This window comes from Pelodiscus sinensis, unplaced genomic scaffold (genome assembly GCF_049634645.1).
Source record: "Pelodiscus sinensis isolate JC-2024 unplaced genomic scaffold, ASM4963464v1 ctg36, whole genome shotgun sequence".
NCBI lineage: Eukaryota > Metazoa > Chordata > Testudines > Trionychidae > Pelodiscus > Pelodiscus sinensis.
Window position 1 is genome coordinate 3,857,603 of NW_027465931.1, and position 16,397 is coordinate 3,873,999.

General features: G+C 48.9%; 1 protein-coding gene across 4 annotated transcripts in view; it reads right to left on the minus strand.

The window, feature by feature from the left end:
• LOC102443570 (sarcoplasmic/endoplasmic reticulum calcium ATPase 2-like) overlaps window positions 1–16,397 on the minus strand; it is a 267,118-nt gene that overhangs the window by 45,383 nt on the left and 205,338 nt on the right. For all 4 annotated transcript variants that reach the window (XM_075916863.1, XM_075916865.1, XM_075916864.1 and 1 more), the window contains exons 15-16: window positions 10,026–10,361; window positions 5,714–5,934 (exon numbers count right to left, since the gene is read on the minus strand). In XM_075916863.1, coding sequence (XP_075772978.1) covers window positions 5,714–5,934; window positions 10,026–10,361 — 557 coding nt within the window. The remainder of the gene's footprint in view (window positions 1–5,713; window positions 5,935–10,025; window positions 10,362–16,397) is intronic.

The window sequence follows — 16,397 nt, forward strand, 5'->3', positions numbered from 1 at the left end:
CAATCTCTCTTGCACGGACCACTCTTCCTGGGTTCGAACGGCCCCCGTATGGGCCCCCAGCCCCAGTCTGAAGCATAGGCTACTAGCTCCCTTGAATGCGGTTGCAGATGGAAAGGGATGCCAGACATGACATGTTCTGCCCTGGTCCACCACTCTAGGATCTGCAGGCATTATGCATGACCATCACCACTCTTTCCAGGGAGTGTCTGGCTGGAACACACACTGATGCTAGCCACGGCTGAAGAGATCTCATCCTGAGCCTGGCAAGGGGTACCTGTACGTATGTCGTGCCCATGTGCCTCCAAACCTGCAGACACACCCTCACCGTGGTTGTGGGTGCATAAGTGTGCTGTTGCATAAAGGTCAACAGGGCCTCAAACCTCTTGAGGGAACGATGCCTTGGCCTGGGTGGAATCCATGACAGCACCGATGAATTCTATCGGCTGGGTCGGCACGAACCGTTTCTTTTCATTTATTAGGTGGCAACATGTCTCCAGAAAGAGACCTACATCGCGTAGGATCTTGAGGAACCTTTGAAAAGCTAGTCATCCAGGTAAGGATACACCTGAACCCCCTGGTGCCTCAGGTATGCCGCTACCACTGACATGCACTCGGTGAAAACCCTGGGGGCCGTGGACAGGCCGAAGGACAGGACAGCAAATTGGTAGTGGTTCGTGCCCACGGTGAACCTCAGAAAGCGGTTGTGACCCTTGAAAATCGTGATATGAAAGTACGTGTCCTCGAGGTCAAAGGCAGCATACCAGTAGGTATGCTGAGCCTTGGTAGGGGGAGGGACTTTCAGGCAGTCCAGGGTTTTATAAAGCAGTGAGCAAGTGACCAAGGAGTTTGTGAACAGGTGAGTGCTAACAGGGAGTTTAGAGAGGGAGTCTGGAAGGGGAGAGGGAAGGGAGCAAGGTTCTCTTGCCTTTCTTTTAAATCCTTTTGTCCAGGACAGCAGGTATGGATGGTGATAGGTCTGCTGTTGTTACCTGCACGGCATGTGCCATGTTTGTCTTCCTCCCGGAAGGAAGAACGGATTTCATCTGCACTAAGTGCAAGCTGGTCGCCATTTTGGAGGAAAAAACTAGAGGACTGGAGGCCCAAGTGTCGACCCTACGCTCGATCAGAGAGGATGAAGACTTCCTCGATAGAAGGCAGTGTTTAATCCTGCAAGCACGGCAGGCAGAAGAGCCAGAGAGGGCAGTACGGACCAGGAAGAGAACTGGCAGCATGTAACTTCTAAAAGGGGAAAAAGGCCAGCACAGGAATCCCCCAATGCTATAGAGGTAAGTAATCGCTTTCAGGCTCTCTCCACAGGCTCTGCGGTGGTGAATGCTTTGGAAGGGACCTCACAAGGAAGAAACCGCAAGGGAACACCATCTACCAGAAGGCATGGGATGCGTAGTCCTAGGGATGGGGGTTCCACGACCACCACCCCCAAAAGAAGACAACGGGCGGTCATGGTCGGGGACTCCCTCCTAAAAGGGACTGAGCCATCCATCTGCCGTCCGGACCTGGAATCTCCAGAGGTGTGCTGCTTACCGGGAGCTTGAATTCAGGATACGACTGAGAGGCTTACAAAATTGATCGAACCATCGGATCGCTTCCCCTTCCTGCTTCTCCACGTGGGAACGAACGATACGGCCAAGAATGACCTTGAGCGGGTTACTGTGGATTATGTAGCACTGGGAAAAAAGGATCAAAGAATTCGGAGCACAAGCGGTGTTCTCGTCCACCATCCCTGTTGAAGGGAAAGGACTGGTCAGGGATCGTCTAATTGAGGAAGTAAATGCATGGTTGCACAGGTGGTGTCGCAGAGAGGGCTTTGGTTTCTTCGATCATAGGACTCTGTTCCGGGCACAAGGATTGTTAGGAAGAGAGATTGGATCCACCTAACCAAGAGAGGGAGGAGCATCTTCGCGGGCAGGCTTGCAAACCTAGTGAGGAGGGCTTTAAACTAGGTTCGTCGGGGGACGGTGACCAAAACCCGATGGGAGTGGGAAAGTCGGATACCAGGAAGAAATGCAAAGGGGAACGAGCAAGAAAGGAGGACCCCTGATTCGAATGGAGAAGATATGGCGATCAACTGGTTCTCTCAGGTGTTTGTACACTAATGCGAGAAGCCTGGGCAACAAACAGGGAGAATTAGAAGCCCTGGCTCAGTCCAAGAAATATGATTTAATTGGGATAACAGAGGCTTGGTGGGATGACTCGCATGACTGGAGCGCTGTCATGGAAGGGTATAGACTGTTCAGGAAGAACAGGCAGGGGAGAAAAGGAGGAGGAGTTGCACTATATGTAAGAGAGCACTATGATTGCTCAGAACTCCAGTATATATAGAGGGAGAAAAACCTGTTGAGAGTCTATGGGTTAAGTTTAGAGGTGCAAACAACAGCAGTGATGTTGTGGTTGGTGTCTACTACAGGCCACCGAATCAGGTGGATGAGGTAGATGAGGCTTTCTTCGGACAACTGAGAGACGCTTCCAGATCGCAGGCCCTAGTTCTCGTGGGGGACTTGAGTCACCCTGACATCTGTTGGGAGACCAATACAGCAGTACACAGGCAATCCAGGAAGTTTTTGGAGAATGTTGGGGATAACTTCTTGGTACGAGTGCTGAAGGATCCGACCAGGGGCCGTGCGCAGCTTGACCTTCTGCTCACAAACAGGGAGGAACTAATAGGGGAAGTAGAGGTGGGTGACAACCTGGGAAGCAGTGATCATGAGATGGCAGATTTCAGGGTCCTGACCCAAGGAAGAAAAGAGAGTAGTAAAATACACACCTTGGACTTCAGAAAAGCAGATTTTGACTCCCTCAGACACCTGATGGGCAGAATCCCCTGGGATGCCAACATGAAGGGGAAAGGAGTCCAGGACAGCTGGCAGTATTTTAAAGAAGCCTTATTGAAGGCACAGAAAGAAACCATCCCGACGCGTAGCAAGAGAGGCAAACATGGTAGGAGACCGGATTGGCTTACGGGGGAAATCCTTGGTGAACTTAAGCACAAAAAGGAAGCTTATAAAAAGTGGAAACTTGGACAAATGACCAAGGAGGGGTATAAATGTTAAGCTTGAGAATGACGGGGGGTTTCTCGAGCAAAAAGCGCAAAAAGGCAAAAGCGCAATTGGAATTTATTAATGATCTGGATGAGGGGATGGATTGCACCCTCAGCAAGTTTGCGGATAACACTAAGCTGGGGGGAGAGGTAGATACGCTTAAGGGCAGAGATAGGGTCCAGAGTGACTTAGACAAATTGGAGGATTGGGCCACAAGAAATCTGATGAGGTTCAACAAGGACAAGTGCAGAGTCCTGCATTTGGGACGGAAGAATCCCAAGTATTGTTACAGGCTGGGGACTGACTGGCTAAGTAGCAGTTCTGCAGAAAAGGACCTGGGGGTTACAGTGGATGAGAAGCTGGATATGAGTCAGCAGGGTGCCCTTGTAGCCAAGAGGGCTAATGGCATATTAGGTTGCATTAGGAGGAGCATTGCCAGCAGATCCAGGGATGTCATCATTCCCCTTTATTTGGCTTTGGTGAGGCCACATCTGGAGTATTGCGTTCAGTTCTGGGCCCCCCACTACAAAAAGGATGTGGACGCATTGGAGAGGGTCCAGCGGAGGGCAACCAAAATGATTAGGGGACTGGAGCATATGACTTATGAGGAGAGGCTGAGGGACTTGGGTCTGTTTAGTCTGCAGAAGCAAAGAGTGAGGGGGGATTTGATAGCAGCCTTCAACTTCCTGAAGGAGGTTCCAAAGAGGATGGAGAGAGGCTGTTCTCAGTGGTGACAGATGCAGAACAAGGAGCAATGGTCTCAAGTTGTGGTGGGAGAGGTCCAGGTTGGATATTAGGAAAAACTATTTCACTAGGAGGGTGGGGAAGCACTGGAATGGGTTACCTAGGGAAGTAGTGGAGTCTCCATCCCTAAAGGTGTTTAAGTCTCGGCTTGACAAAGCCCTGGCTGGGTTGATTTAGTTGGGATTGGTCCTGCCTTGGGCAGGGGGCTGGACTTGATGAGCTTCTGAGGTCTCTTCCATCTCTATGGTTCTATGGTCCCTGGGATCCAGGTTCGGGATGACAGAGGCTAGAGAAACTATGCAGAACTTGAGGCAGACCAGGTACTTGCTGAGGCTGCACAAGTCCAGTATAGGTCATAGACCCCCTTTGGCCTTGGGAATCTGGAAACATTGGGAGTAGAAGCCTTTGTTCTCAAAACCCAGTGGTACCCACTCCACTGCTCCCACCTGGCGCAACTAGGATAACTCCTGTTCGAGGAGGTGCTTGGGAGAAGGGTCCCTGAAGAGCAACAGGGAAGATGGGTGGGAAGGCAGCTAAGAGGAAAGCTGGAGGGTGTAGCCATGGATAGTGGCTAGGACCCAGCGGTCCGATGTAATGTCCTTCCATGCCTGGAAGAAAGGGCGGAGTCTGGAGGAAAAAACAAGCAGGGAGGATCCAGAGAGTCCGGCATGCCGTCCTCGGGCATATCCTCCAAAGGTGCACTTGGCCTGCGGCTTAGACTGGCTATTTGATGCCATTAGTAAGGGGGAGGAGGGAAGGAGGTGCCACCTCCTGCCGTCACCTCAGTCCCAGCAGCGCCGCTGGGCAAAATGAGCCACCATGGTTGCTGGAGCTGAGCTGCCGCAAACAGCTGGCTTGAGCTCTGGCAGCTGCCGTAGCCCGGCAGCCAGCAGTTCGCAGACCAGCACTGGTTTGCAGACCGCCAGTTGGGAACTGCTGTTCTAGTTTGTTTATAGTTATCCTTTGTAATTTGACCCAGTTTTCACTTTTTGTAGGACTTTTTGATTTTTAAATCCTTCAAAATCTCCTGGTTAAGCTGGGGGGTTTCTTGTTCTACTTCGTATTTTGCTACAAAATGGAATAAGTTTGCTCTTGTACACTTAATGATGTCTCTTTGAAAAATTGTCAACTGTCTTCATTTGCTTTTCCTCTTAGGACTTGCTTCCCATAGGCTATTACCTACCCAACTCCAAGTTTGCTGAAGTCTGCTTTCTTGAAATCCATTGTCCTTATTTTGCTGTTGTCTCTCCTACCATTCTTTAGAGCCACAAAGTATCATTTCATGATCACTTTCATCCCCACTGCCTTCCACTTTCAAATTCTCAACCACTTCCTATTTGTAAAAAATCAAATGTATAACAGCCTTCCCCTAGTAGCTTTCTCCACCTTTTGAAATAAATAACTTGTCTCCAATACATTCCAAGAATTTGTTGGGTAATCTGTGTGCCCTGCTGTGTTATTTTCCCAGCAGGATGTCTGGGTAGTTCAAGTCCCCCATCACCACCAAGTTCTGTGCTTTGGATGATTTTGTTAGCTCTTTAAAGAAAGCCTCATTCACTTCTTCCAGGGTAGGTGGCCTGTAGCAGACCCCTACCATGACATCACCCATGTTTTTCACCCTTTTTAGACTTGTTGAAAGCCTCTAGATAAGGATGCCTCCTCCTTCCATCTCAACCTCAGTCCAAGTATATGTATTTAACATCTTAACACAAGTTTCTTTGAAAAGTTTCTCAAAACATGCTGAATGTATAATCAATCCCCTAAAGTGCTGATTTCTTTTAAACACAGTTATTACTTCTAATGAACTTCTGTTCTCCAAACATCTGGTAATATTAGAAGTTAAAACTGACCGACTTCTATTACAGACGAGCAAAATGAAAGTCTCACCAAATCTTACCACTTCTGAAACTTACCAAACAACTTCTCCAACATTTGAAGAGATGAGATAACGGATGAACTGTTTCATGTTGTTGTAGATTGCACGCCCTTCTTCCACAGCAGCTACGATGGTTGAGAAGTTGTCATCAGCTAAAACCATTTCAGAAGCCGTTTTAGCTACTGCAGTACCTGACCCCATAGCAATCCCAATTTCTGCTTTCTTCAGTGCAGGGGCATCATTTACACCATCACCAGTCTAAAATACAAAGTTTATCAGAAAACAGGAGTACTTATACATGGAGACTAGAAGAGGATTTTACATAGGGGCAAAAATATAAGTTGGGTGAGTGAAAGGCCAAAATCCCAGTAATTTGTATGTAAGATCTTGACCAGTTTGTGTTAAGAATCTTCCACATATGCCCAAACCTTACGGGCCTGGCCTGAGCCCGAGACCTAGCTAACAATGAACAAAACATGGCTAAAAGGGGAACAGAAAACAGGCCCTGTTGTACAACGAGGCATGAAACAAGCTGAGACAGCAGAACCTCAGGTGCAGGGCAGTAGTTGGGGCCTTATTGTGAATTATAGACACAACTCTTTGAGAGTGGCCTCAAAAGTCTGCCTGACAAGTTCAGGAGGAGATAGCAGTGTATCCTCCCCACATACCATCCAGCGTTTGGGGAGGGGAGATGGCCAGCATGAGTAATAATATCCATCCCTCTGAGATGCCAGTCCAGTCCAAAGGGGTGTGATCGATAAACAAATTGCCAATGCTATGTATTGTTTACTGTTCTCTTTGTTTTAAGATCACAGAGGAACGTACCTGCGAGCAAACATGTCTGGGAGATGCCACCCATCATTTCTATGGACTTGGAATCAGGATTTAACCTATTTACTGCAAAAATGACACTCGAGCCATAACACCTGTTTATTAGCATATGTGTAAACCTGAACCATGGGTGGAGCATTTATGTAATTTTGTAGACTATTGGCTTATTGTGCTCATTACATCTTGCCACTAGAACCTATCCAGGGGCCCGGGAACTCCCACCCCGTTGCTTCTCTCTGCCCATTGGCACCCTATATAATCTATAGTAATTCATTGTTTGGCAGTCTGACTGAGCTTAACAGCAAAGAGACACTCCGCCAGCGCTGTGCGTAATAAACCCTCGTGCTTGGATCTATACGGTGTCACACTTCTGTCCCTTCAGTGAGGGTATGTCTACACTACAACGTTAATTCGAACTAACTTAGTTCGAATTAGTTAATTCGAACTAAGCTAATTCGAACTAACGGATCCAGACTAAAAAACTAGTTCGAATTAGCGTTTTGCTAATTCGAACTAGCATGTCCACATTAACTGGACCCTGAACCGGGGTTAAGGATGGCCAGAAGCAGTGCCGGCAGGGCATCAGAGGAGGACTTAGAGCGTGGAGATGCTGTCTCAGGCTAGCCGAGGGCTGTGCTTAAAGAGTCCCGACCCCCACCCCGGACAGACAGTTCCTCAGGGGTGCCCCGCTTGCAAAGCAATCCTGGCTTGGAGTGCCCGGAGTACCCACACTGGGCACATCACACCACTCGGCCATCAGCCCGGCTGCACTTGCCGCAGGCTGCCATCTGGGGAGAGGGGGCAATCGGGGGGGCTGCAGGAGGTAAAAGGACAAGAAGTTTAAACTTGAATTGACAGGCACAGAAGATGATCCGAGTAGTAATAGTCTGTTTCTAATGCTGTTTTCTGATTAAGCCTATAATCAATATGTAAACATTACAAGACAAATCTATTAGGTCATCAGCTTTCTTGGGTAAAACCCACTTCAGGTGAGCCGGAGTGAAAATTACAGAATCCGGGGTATATACACAACAGCAAAAAAAAATTCTGTCAATTGTAGGACCAGTGTTACTGAAGCTAAGTCAGGTTGGACGTGTCTCATTCATAGCATGTGATGTAGAAATGTGAATATCAAAGGTGGGGAAGTTGCCTTTGTAGTGTGCCAACCAGTGGTCCTTCAGGCCATACACTTAGTGAATAAAGTGCTTAAACGGAAAGACAGTTTGCTGATTATCTACCTCTTACTCGGATTACTCTGAAGATAAGAAGATTCTGCCTTAGGGAGATGGCAGTGCCTTTGACTTGTAGCCTCAAGTGATCAGAGATGTGCTCAGATGCTTGGGGGAAGGAAGGAAAAAAGCCCAATTCTACCAAGTTACATATAACATTTTGGCAAGGTTTTGCTGTGAACCAGCAAGGTATTTCTGATGCTGAACTATACCCAGGTAAATACATTACTTAAGTAATTTTCTGAGCAATGCACTGCTGTACATATTCCTAAAAAAATCTAAGGGTATGTCTACACTACAACGTTAATTCGAACTAACGCGTCTAGAACTAAAAACTAGTTCGAATTAGCGTTTTGCTAATTCGAACTAGCAAGTCCACATTGAGTGGACTCTGAACAGGGCTTAAGGATGGCCGGAAGCAGTGCCGGCAGGGCATCAGAGGAGGACTTACAGCGTGGAGATGCTGTCTCAGGCTAGCCGAGGGCTGCGCTTAAAGGGTCCCGACCCCCACCCCGGACACACAGTTCTAAGGGGTGCCCCGCTTGCAAAGAAGTTCTGGCTTGGAGTGCCCGGAGTACCCACACTGGGCACATCACACCACTCGGCCATCAGCCCGGCTGCACTTGCCGCAGGCTGCCATCTGGGGAGAGGGGGCAATCGGGGGGGCTGCAGGAGAGCTTCCACCCCCAGAAGCCCGCAGAGCCAGCCCAGTCCTCCCCATCGGGGGCTCGTACCCCATTCCTCCCTCACCTCCTTCCACTTACCCTTCCCTAGCCCCTCTTCTTGATGTACAAAAAAAAGATAACGTGTCTTCCAAAATGGAATCTGTCTTTATTGAACAAAACTGGGGGAGACTGGGAAAAGGAGGTGGGAGAGGGGAAGAGAGAGGCTGCGAGAGGGGAGGGCAACTAAAATGATCAGGGGTTTGGAACAGGTCCCATATGAAGAGAGGCTAAAGAGACTGGGACTTTTCAGCTTAGAAAAGAGGAGACGGAGGGGGGACAGGATAGAGGTCTCTAAAAGCAGGAGTGGGGTGGAGAGGGTGCATACAGAAAAGTTCTTTATTAGTTCCCATAAAGAAGGACTAGAGGACACCAAAGGAAAGGAATGGGTAGCAGGCTTCAAACTAGTAAGAGACAGTTGTTCTTCACAAAGCAAATAGTTAACCTGCGGAACTCCTTGCTGCAGGAGGCTGTGAAGGCTACAACTAGAACAGAGTTTAAAGGGAAGTGAGAACAAGTCATGGAGGTTGGGTCCATGGAGTGGTCTTAGCCAGGGGGTAGGAGTGGTGTCCCTGCCCAAAGTTTGTGGAAGGCTGGAGAGGGATGGCACGAGACAAATGGCTTGGTCACTGTCTTCGGTCCATCCCCTCCAGGGTCCCTAGGGTTGGCCGCTGTCGGCAGACAGGCTACTGGGCTAGATGGACCTTTGGTCTGACCCAGGACGGCCATTGTAAGCTCAGCGTCGGGGGTCTCAGTGGACCCCCTTGATTTTCATGCACACCTGCTCCTGGGTGGCCAGGCTGGCAGCTCTCCTGCCCTAGACGGCCACTTTCCTGTGCCTAGTGCGGAGGTCGTGGACGAGGTCCACGATGTCTGCACTAGCCCAGGCGGGTGCCTGCCTCTTGCGGTCCAGGGCAAGCTCCCGGGAGCCGCCAGCCTGGTCCCGGGAAGAGGGGGTGGGCTGGGGGACATCGGGTGGGTGGCTCGAGGCGTGCCAGGTGCAGGGTCTGCTGGCTGGGTGCTGGCAGGCTTGCACCTGGCACGGGCACCGTAGCCAGCCCGTGCCCCTTTAAGGGGTCCGGGGCCGGGAAGGGGGCATAGAGTTTCCCTGGTGTTGGCCAGAGTGGCCACCAGCTAGCCTCCCACGAGTTTGAATTAAGGGGCTACACACCCCTTAATTCGAACTAGGTAGTTCGAACTAGGCTTAATCCTCGTAAAATGAGGTTTACCTAGTTCGAACTAAGCGCTCCGCTAGTTCGATTCAAATTCGAACTAACGGAGCGCTAGTGTAGCACCTATGAATGTTAGTTCGAACTAACGTCCGTTAGTTCGAACTAACTTTGTAGTGTAGACATACCCTAAGTGACTGATGAAAGCCATCCTTAATTGAGTGAAAACTAATTCTAATTATTTTCCTATTGTCTTAGGAAAAAGTACAAGGGAAACTCCCTCCAAGGTTTAAAAAACAATTAAGTGAAGTTTATCAGATTCAGTCATTAGTTTGATAGGGTATAAAATTTGTTTTAATTGTAAAATCCCTTCACCATGCAGGCTTCCAATTACTTACCATAGCTGTGATCTCATTGAAAGACTGGAGGAACTCAACAATCTTCGATTTATGGGAAGGCTCTACACGGGCAAAGCAACGAGCATGTAGGCAAGCATCTCTCTGGACAGCTGGGGAAAGTTCATCAAACTCACGTCCAGTAAAGGCTTTTGAAGAAACATCCTCATCTTCTCCAAAGATACCAATACGACGACAGATGGCAACTGCTGTGCCCTTATTGTCACCGGTAATCATAATAACACGAATACCAGCTTTCTTACACAATTTTATAGATGAGGCTACTTCAGTTCTTGGGGGATCTAGCATACCCACACAGCCAACAAAGGTCAAATTGGTCTGAAACAAGAGGACACTGAGCTTTAGAGCAAAATATTAAGAGATGCTTTTATTTCTTTGGTAGCACAGTACACAAATCATTTTTCCCCACAAGCCAAAGAGAAAGAAAGAATTTTTACCCCACAGTATCAAAAAAATTTATATAGAATTTAGGACTCTATAAATTTGCATGCCAGGCCCTGCCAACCCCTCCACCCCCCCCCCCCCCCCCAGCCAGTTTGTTCAAATCTAATATGACAAGGTTCAGTAAGTATGCCAGGCATATCAAGTCAGATTTTCCCCCACTTAACAGACTCTTCCAGACTCATCTCTCTATTTCAACATACTCTGTCTCCATGGTATCTTGCCTCATATGTTCACTTAAACTATGGTCTGAATCCGGATCACTTTGAAAAGCAGACTACAGACACACTGATAAAGGAGAGGAACTAGGAACATTCGGTCTCCTAATTCTGAGTTTGAGCTAGTACAGCATGTTGTATTTCAGAACCAGAGGATGCTGCATAATACAGCGAAGAGTCTCAATGAGTTAAGCATGTGGAGCAATTTAAAGTGTGGTTCTCCCCCAAGAAGTGACTATACAAATGGCATGCTGGCTTTCCAAATATATCATGCCTCTGCCTCCAGCATTAAAATGCTCAGTTTACAAGCTATAAGGTGATCTAATTGCCAGCCTTGCAGATTCTACCTGCACTCAGAGTCAAGTTTTTCCTCTCTCATGCATGCTGGTAGCAAGAAATTCTCAAAGCCAAATGATCTGCAACTTCCACTGTCTTCAGAAATGAAGTCCTCTTGGGCCAAAGCCAGGGCCAGGCACCCTTTCCTCTCCCCCTGGGCCGGTGTTTCAGGAGGGGAAGGGCCAAAGCCACGTGGTCTTCCTCCTCCTCCCCCGTCGAAGCCATGAGCCCTCTCCCCTTCGGGGTGCTCGCGGCCTCTCCGCTACTCCCTCCTCCAGTGATCTGGGGGGCAGGAGCTGTGCCCCCTCCCCAAACCCCAGCCCCTGACACCCCCTAGGTGCCCCTCCCTGGTGGCCAGGGGCAGAAAAGAGCCAGGGCTGGTGGAGGCAGGGGCGGGTAGCAAGAGCCAGGGCGGCCTCGGGGCCAGGGGGGAGAAGAGAAAAGAGCCTTGGCCCAACCCCCAGCCACTGGGGGGGGGGGGGAGATCTGGGGCTGCCTACCCCCAGAGAGGGGGGTGGGCGAGCATAGCGAGCAGGGGACACAGCCTCCTAATTGTATTGAAATAAAATGGAGTTGTTCAGATAGCTGAGAGCAGAATTGTTATTAATGAAAATACAAGAGAAGGGACAGAATTCAGCTTGACCCTCAGATTCCAAGGTGAGTTTGCAGGACAGGCAATTAGGAAACAGTTGTAATATGACAAAATAAAGCATTAGCCTCTAAACTGGGGAGCTTGCCTCCTTTTGGGGGTGGGGGGCACAAAAAACCATTTGGAGGTGTGTGGCAGGGCCCAGGGCAGCTCCCACAGGGGACGGGAAAGGAGTAGGGATATTAGAAATCATTTACTTGAGTAATCATGTAACAACAACAGTTCTTAAGTGTTACACAGTTACTATGATGCTTCCTCCTGGGGGGGCTAGCAGCCACTGTGCTCTCGGCTCCCGACCCCACTCTCAGGGAGCCCCCTACCACCCCACGCTGCTGCCTCTGTATCAGAGAGGAATGGGATAGCGTAACCCCTCCCTACCGTCTCGAGGACCTGCTGGTCCGAAGTGATGGAAACGCAAGCACAGTAAAAAGGGGAAAAGTGAGACTGGTAAGCTGTCCTCGGGCACACCCTCAAAACCCTTGACGAGGGCCCTGGGTTTTGCTAGGCACAGCTGGCCCTTGGTCAGACGAGGGGCGGGAATGGTGTCTATTGTTCCTGCCATTCCCTCCCCTGCGCTGAGAGAAGTCCAGGCAGGCACCCAGCTGGGAAGGCTGGGGGGGGGGGGGGGGGGGTATTCCTCCTGGAGAGAGATTGCCTCTGGGGGGGTGGGAGTATGGATCCCCAGGGACTTCAATGTGGCCTGTGTGTCTTTCAGACCGTTCAGACAACAATTACTCTGCTTCGAGAAGAGACTGGGTCCCTTCAAAGGGCAGGTTTTGAACCGTCATCTGAAGATCCGGGGGCACCCCAGACCCCTGCAGCTATGAGCTGTGACGAAGTACTAGGCCCATGGCCATAGTATGGACAGCTGCATCGGCTGCATCCAGGGCCTCTGGCAAGTCAGCACAGGAGACCACCCTGCCCTCCTCGGAGAGGGACTTAAACTCAGGCCAGGAGTCCTGAGGGAAAAGTTCAGGGCTTTATAAAGCAGTGAATCAGTGACCAGGCAGCTTTACGACCAGGGGCAGCAAACAGGGAGTTTTGAGAGGGAGTTTGGAAGGGGAGTGGGAAGGGGGTGCGGTACACTCACCATTGTTTAAAATCTTTAAACTAAACTATAATCAAAACTTCCTGATTTAACTAGAAACCCTATCAATAACCTAGGTAGCTGTAGGAGAGAATGCAGGCAGAAGCCCAGCAGCAGAGTGTGGGCTATCCTGTTTATTGCACTCAGTGTAGCATGTATGATTACCTGCCCTGTGGGCGGGTGGCGTATGTCTGCATTCAGTGCAAGGAGCTCCTGGCCCTCAGAGATCGCGTACGGGCTTTGGAGGCCAGGGTAGATGAACCGGAGGAGCTGAGGGAGGCAGAGAGGTACGTAGATGAGGCTTTCTGGGACACTGTAGAACTGTCCCACCTCTGGTCAGACAGCCCCTGCGCTGTTAAGGAGGATGAAAGGCTCAGGGAAGGAGAGCAGCCAACGGGAGCAGAGGGACCCTCCTTCCAGATGTTGGGGTATCCTCTCGCACTGAGGTTACCTCTCCTGGGGAGGGAACTCCAGTCATTAGGAAAAGGCAGGTGTTAGTAATGGGAGATTCGATAATTAGAAATGTAGATAGCTGGGTTTGCGATGACCAGGAGAACCTTATGGTGACTTGCCTGCCTGGTGTGAAGGTTGCGGATCTCTCGAGCCATCTAGATAGATTTATGTGTAGTGCTGGGGAGGAGCCGGTGGTCGTGGTACATGTAGTCAAGTATCAGAGGCGTAGTCGTGTTAGTATGAATCTGCAAAAGCGGCGAGGAGTCCTGTGGCACCTTATAGACATGCATCTGACGAAGTGGGTCTTTGCTCATGAAAGCTTATGCTCCAACACTTCAGTTAGTCTATAAGGTGCCACAGGACTCCTCGCCATGGTACATGTAGGGACCAATGACATAGGGAAGGGTAGCAGAGATGTCCTGGAGGCCAAATTTAGGCTGCTAGGAAAGAGACTGAAATCCAGGACCTCTATGGTGGCACTCTCAGAAATGCTTCCAGTTCCATGTGCAGGGCCAGGTAGGCAGGCAGAGCTTCAGAGTCTCAATGCGTGGATGAGACGATGGTGTAGGGAGGAGAAGTTTAGATTTATAAGGAACTAGGGACACTTTTGGGATAGGGGGACCCTATACAGGAAGGATGGGCTCCACCTAAACCAAAGTGGAAACAGACTGCTGACACTTAACATTAAAAAGGTCGTAGAGCAGTTTTTAAACTAAGAGATGGGAGAAAGCCGATTGGTGCAGAGGAGCACGTGGATCAGACAGAGACGTCTCTTAGAGGCGAGTCTATTGATAGAGATTCTCTAGGTTTTAGTCAGAGGGAGAGGATGGAAGAGGACAAAGTATGGGCCAGATCAGACGAGAAACATGCAAATAAAAAAGAATCTGACACACCAGAAAAGGGCAGACAAATGAACAGTGGCAAGTTTTTAAAGTGCGTGTACACAAATGCTACAAGCGTAAAAAATGAGATGAGTGAACTAGAGTGCCTCATGTTAAAGGAGGATACTGATATAACAGGCATCACAGAAACCTGGTGGAGTGAGGACAATCAAACCGGGGTACAAAATATATCGGAAGGACAGAACAAGTCATGCGGGTGGGGGAGTGGCACTATATGTGAAAGAAAATTTAGAATCAAATAAAGTAAAAATCTTAAATGAATGAACATGTTCCATAGAATCGCTATGGATAGTAATTCCCTGCTCTAATAAGAATATAACAGTAGGGATCTATTATCGACCACCTGACCAGGACAGTGATAGTGACTATGAAATGCTAAGGGAGATTAGAGAGGCTATCAAAATAAAGAACTCAGTAATAGTGGGGGATTTCAATTATCCCCATATTGACTGGGTACGTGTCACCTCAGGACGAGATGCAGAGACAAAATTTCTCGATACCTTAAATGACTGCTTCTTGGAGCAGCTGGTACAGGAACCCACAAGGGGAGAGGCAATTCTCGATTTAGTCCCGAGTGGCGCGCAGGATCTGGTCCAAGGGGTAACTATAACAGAACCGCTTGGAAATAGTGACCATAATATAATAACATTTAACATCCCTGTGGTGGGAAGAACACCTCAGCAGCCCAACACCGTGGCATTTAATTTTAGAAAGGAGAACTATGCAAAAATGAGGAGGTTAAACAGAAATTAAAAGGTACAGTGACTAAAGTAAAATCCCTGCAAGCTGCATGGACACGTATCAAAGACACCATAATAGAGGCCCAACTTAAATGCATACCCCAAATTAAAAAACATAGTAAAACAATGTAAAAAGAGCCACCATGGCTTAACGACCATGTAAAAGAAGCAGTGAGAGATAAAAAGGCATCTTTTAAAAAGTGGAAGTCAAATCCTAGTGAGGTAAATAGAAAGGAGCATAAACACTGCCAAATTAAGTGTAAAAATGTAATAAGGAAAGCCAAAAAGGAGTTGGAAGAACAGCTAGCCAAAAACTCAAAAGGTAATAACAAAATGCTTTTAAGTACATCAGAAGCAGGAAGCCGGCTAAACAACCAGTGGGGCCCCTGGATGACCGAGATGCAAAAGGAGCACTTTAAGACGATAAAGACATTGCGGAGAAACTAAATGAATTCTTTGCTTCAGTCTTCACGGCTGAGGATGTTAGAGAGATTCCCAAACCTGAGCCATCCTTTGTAGGTGACAAATCTAAGGAATTGTCACAGATTGAAGTGTCATTAGAAGAGGTTTTGGAACAAATTGATAAACTTAACAGTAACAAGTCACCGGGACCGGATGGCATTCACTCAAGAGTTCTGAAAGAACTCAAATGGGAAATTGCGGAACTATTAACTATGGTTTGTAACCTACCCTTTAAAACGGCTTCTGTACCCAATGACTGGAAGATAGCTAATGTAACGCCAATATTTAAAAAGGGCTCTAGAGGCAATCCCGGCAATTACAGACTGGTAAGTCTAACGTCAGTACCGGGCTAATTAGATGAAACAATAGTAAAAAATAAAATTGTCAGACACATAGATGAACATAATTTGTTGGGCAAAAGTCAACATGGTTTCTGTAAAGGGAAAGAAGAAGTTACTCACCTTCGTGCAGTAACGATGATTCTTTGAGGTGTGTCCCCATGGGTGCTCCACGTCTGGTGTTGGGCTCGCCCTGGCGCTGCGAATCGGAGGCTTCCCAAAGCTGTGTTTGGCCGGACCGTGCGTGCGCGAGCGTTCAAGGCCGTTCGCGCCTTTCCTCTCCGAGCGCGGTCCGGCCCCCACCTCAGTTCCTCTCACCGCCTCATGTGAAACGAGAGAAACAGATGAGATTCCGTAGCAGGTAGGAGGGCGGGTCGTGGAGCACCCACGGGGACACACCTCGAAGAACCATCGTTACTGCACAAAGGCGAGTAACTTCTTCTTCTTCTTCAGGTAGTCCCCGTGGGTGCTCCACGTTTGGTGACTCCGGAGCAGTGGCCCGAGCTAAGGTTGCGCTACGGGATCCGTGTTACGGCAGCGTTAGACTACTGCCAAGGCTACAGCGGAGTCTGAGGTGGAGTGTTGCAGAATTGCGTAATGTTTCATGAAAGTGACATTTGACGACCAAGTAGCTGCCCGGCAGATGTCGCGCATAGAGACTCCTTTCAGGAAGGCCGTCAGGGTAGCCACTGCACGGGTGGAGTGTGCTCTAGGTTGTGATGGGAAGG